Source organism: Triticum aestivum, chromosome 1A, assembly GCF_018294505.1.
Source record: "Triticum aestivum cultivar Chinese Spring chromosome 1A, IWGSC CS RefSeq v2.1, whole genome shotgun sequence".
NCBI lineage: Eukaryota > Viridiplantae > Streptophyta > Magnoliopsida > Poales > Poaceae > Triticum > Triticum aestivum.
Genome location: NC_057794.1, coordinates 511,921,044 through 511,924,183, shown reverse-complemented (window position 1 = coordinate 511,924,183; position 3,140 = coordinate 511,921,044). Strand labels below are relative to the sequence as shown.

The 3,140-nt window shown below is 53.9% G+C and overlaps 1 protein-coding gene across 1 annotated transcript; it reads right to left on the bottom strand.

Annotated features, from left to right (window-relative positions):
* Nucleotides 1-917: 917 nt before the first annotated feature.
* On the bottom strand, nt 918-2,514 carry LOC123166896 (scarecrow-like protein 32). The gene has a single exon (XM_044584747.1). It carries the CDS (start codon nt 2,346-2,348, stop codon nt 1,101-1,103), a length of 1,248 nt encoding a protein of 415 aa, XP_044440682.1. The 5' UTR covers nt 2,349-2,514; the 3' UTR covers nt 918-1,100.
* Nucleotides 2,515-3,140: the final 626 nt, after the last annotated feature.

Sequence of the window (3,140 nt, the reverse complement as noted above, 5' to 3'; positions counted from 1 at the left end):
GCCCGACCTCGAGCTGAGAACACTGCGACTACCCATGACATCATTGATGAGAGCTCGCTAGGACCTCGAAGGATGCAGTGTCACAGGCGATGGAGAGAGAAGGTTTGGAGGAGGAGGAAGGAGTGGCTGGAGGCGGAAGGAGATCACATGGTGGAGAGCAAAGTGGCTGGAAAAAAAAACAATTGTATGTGGTATAGTCACTCGATAAGTGAGTGCACATAAGATGGAAATCATATACTTACAGTTTTATTGCATTTGGAATTATTGCATTATTGATTGTTCTTATGATGAATATTTGTTTTTGCTTTCTAATTTAACACACTATATCTAGCTAAATATCCATGTGGGGCCGTTCAATTAATATTCATCACCACTATTGTCTACATTGCCGTATATCTATATCTAACTCCAACTTTGAGTAAAGATATGGTTTTTTAACACAGTACAGACACAAGCGCTCACATACACGTGAATAAACTCATCTCTAACACGTACACCCTACCCCTATGATCGTCTCCTCCCACTAAATGCGCATCACAGAAAATCCTGAAATAAATCCAAGAATAAATGCGAGCATCAGAACTTGAACCCTGGTGGGCTGGGGATACCACAGTCTCTCTAACCATCCAACCACATGTTGATTCGGAGTAAAGATATTGTTTAAGATATGGATCTAGAAACATCCATGCGTTTGTACTGCTTTATTGCAATATGGACTACATATGAATTAAAATAAGTAAAAAAAACTCAGTAAAACGCGTCCAAGATGAATACGAACCTAAGAAAATAGAGAAAAGAAAAAACATCTTATATTTAGAAACGGAGGGGGTACTTGGAGTAATTTCAGCCATATGTATGAGCATGTGTTCCAAGAAACTCGAACAAATTCATGATGCAAGAAGGCTCCATTTCTTCTATTGAATATTATTCATTCTTCCACCGTTTTCCATTGATGAACAATAAAGAAGACGGTTTATGTGTCATGTCATTTTGATCCTTTCTGAGCTACATTATCAACCTAAAACTACTCTCTCATGGCCACATGCATTCCTATCAGTAGTTTCAGTCGCTAATGGTAGTATCGGATTAAGCTACCAGCTTTAGTTGGGCGCCCAGGCAGTGGTGAACACGGCTGCATGCCCCTTCCACGTGAGCACCAGCATGTCCTCCTCCCGCTTCACGCCCCACCCCGTCGCGTGCTCGCTCAGCAGGTGCCGCACCTCGGCCACCTCGTCCTCGCCGAACCCCACGCCGGCGAACCCTTTGCGCCGCATCCTCTCCGCGAGCCGCGCGCCGGACTCGGACCGCTCGGTGCCGTCGGCGCCGACGACGCTCTCGATCTTCTGGCCCACGGCCGCCTCGTGCTCCAGCCGCCGCGGGCTGTCACTGGGCGCCGACGTGTCGAGCGCGTCGAAGAGGATCCAGTGGAAGTTGAAGCAGCCCGCGATGCGCGTGGCCAGGCTCGGCGAGTCCAGGTCGGCGTCCTCGTCGGTCACGGTGACCAGGCACGGGTCCAGCGCCCGGACCGCGTCCACGAAGCCGTCCCTCGAGCCCGGCGCCACGTGCCGGAGCCAGCTCTGGCAGTTCACCACGAGCGCCTCGCCGTCTCTTAGCCGCAGCGCCGGCGGGTCGGAGAGGACGCAGGCGAGCTCCTGGCAAAGCGTCTGCAGCTTCGTCGGAGATGGAGATGACGTGGCCGTGCTCTTGTTGACGACGTTGAACTCCAGGCGCACGCCTTTGGACTTGGCAAAGTTGGCCAGCCTGAGACCTATCTCCTCGTCCGGCACGCCGAGCAGCGGCGGGCCGGCGGGCCGGACGGGCGGCACGGTGATGCGGAGCGCCGGCGGGCCCCCGGGCCTTTTAGAGAGCGCGTCGATGAGCGTGGGCCACTGCATGCAGCGCGTGACTCCAAGGTCCACAACGTGCACGGCGTCCCTCCCGGCGACGGCGCGGAGGATGGCGCCGTTGGAGGCGGTGAAGCCGAACCGGTGCCACGGGGTGAGGTCGACGTAGTCGGCGAGCTCCGTGACGGACATGGCCCGCTGCGATCCCAGCGCCGGGGGCGGCCCCATGCTGTCGGCGCGCGGGGAGCCGCAGGTCCGGCAGGCGCGCGCGACGAGGCCGCGGAGGAGCGACGAGGTGAGGCGCTGGTTGGGGTCCCCCTGCGCGGAGGCGATGTTGTTGAGCACCCACATGGCCTGCTGCGCCAGCGTGACGTCGTTGGACTCGAGCGCGGCGGCGCAGTGGAGGAGCAGCTGCTGGATCCGGGGCCCGTCCACCAGCGCGCCGGAGAAGCACAGCGTGCTCTGCGCCCTGACCGCCCCGCCGCTCCGCAGCTCCTGCTCCATGCCGAGGTGACCTCGTGCCCTACTGACACGTACTGGTAGTACAAGATTTTGGACGCAGGGACTGTAACACCTGTCAGCCTACATGATTGGGCAGGTTGGGATCGTCTGGTCTAGAGTTTTGACGTCTGATCAGGAGGTGTGAACGGAGGCAAATGCAAATCCCTAGAAGGCCAATTGCTACAGGGGGTGATTATTATTGTAGGTTGTTTTGGTTTGCATGTTGGAGTGGGCTTGGCCTATTTATAGGACTTTCTGTGAAAGATTCGCTCTTCGTTTCCATGGAGAAAATGGATCGAATTCTTGACTCTTTCCACGTGAAAGGACAACGTGCTATCATTCTTAACGCCTTGCTTTGTCTGATTGTGTCTGAACTCTGGACTGATTAGACTATAGGGTTGTTGCAAGTTTTGTTGGTTGCAGATTCTTCTCAGAAATCCCCTTTTCCAAAATTTCTTCTCAATAGCTCCCGTTTGAAAGGATATGCACAACAAGCCCTTGTTTGGAGCAATAATTTTAGACAACTTTTAAGTCGAGGGCTACGCTTAGGGCTTTTTCTTTTCCCCCAAAAAAGAGTGAAAATCCATGGCTTCTGCATCAATCGATGCACATAATCCTTAAGTACTTATTGCAGAGTTTACAAGCATATGTGTGGACCAGATCTCCGCCGAGAGCGGATAGAAAAAGCGACTTCGGCCCCCACGTCGCCTAGCCTTGACGACACAGGCGACAATCAGATCTCCGCCGTCAACCACCACTCTCCCACCTACTCCTCCTTCCTCTCCGCCGCCGATG

Bases quoted from the DNA above. Each gene is read 5' to 3' on its own strand.
- LOC123166896 (XM_044584747.1), bottom strand. From the start codon at position 2,348: ATGGAGCAGGAGCTGCGGAGCGGCGGGGCGGTCAGGGCGCAGAGCACG.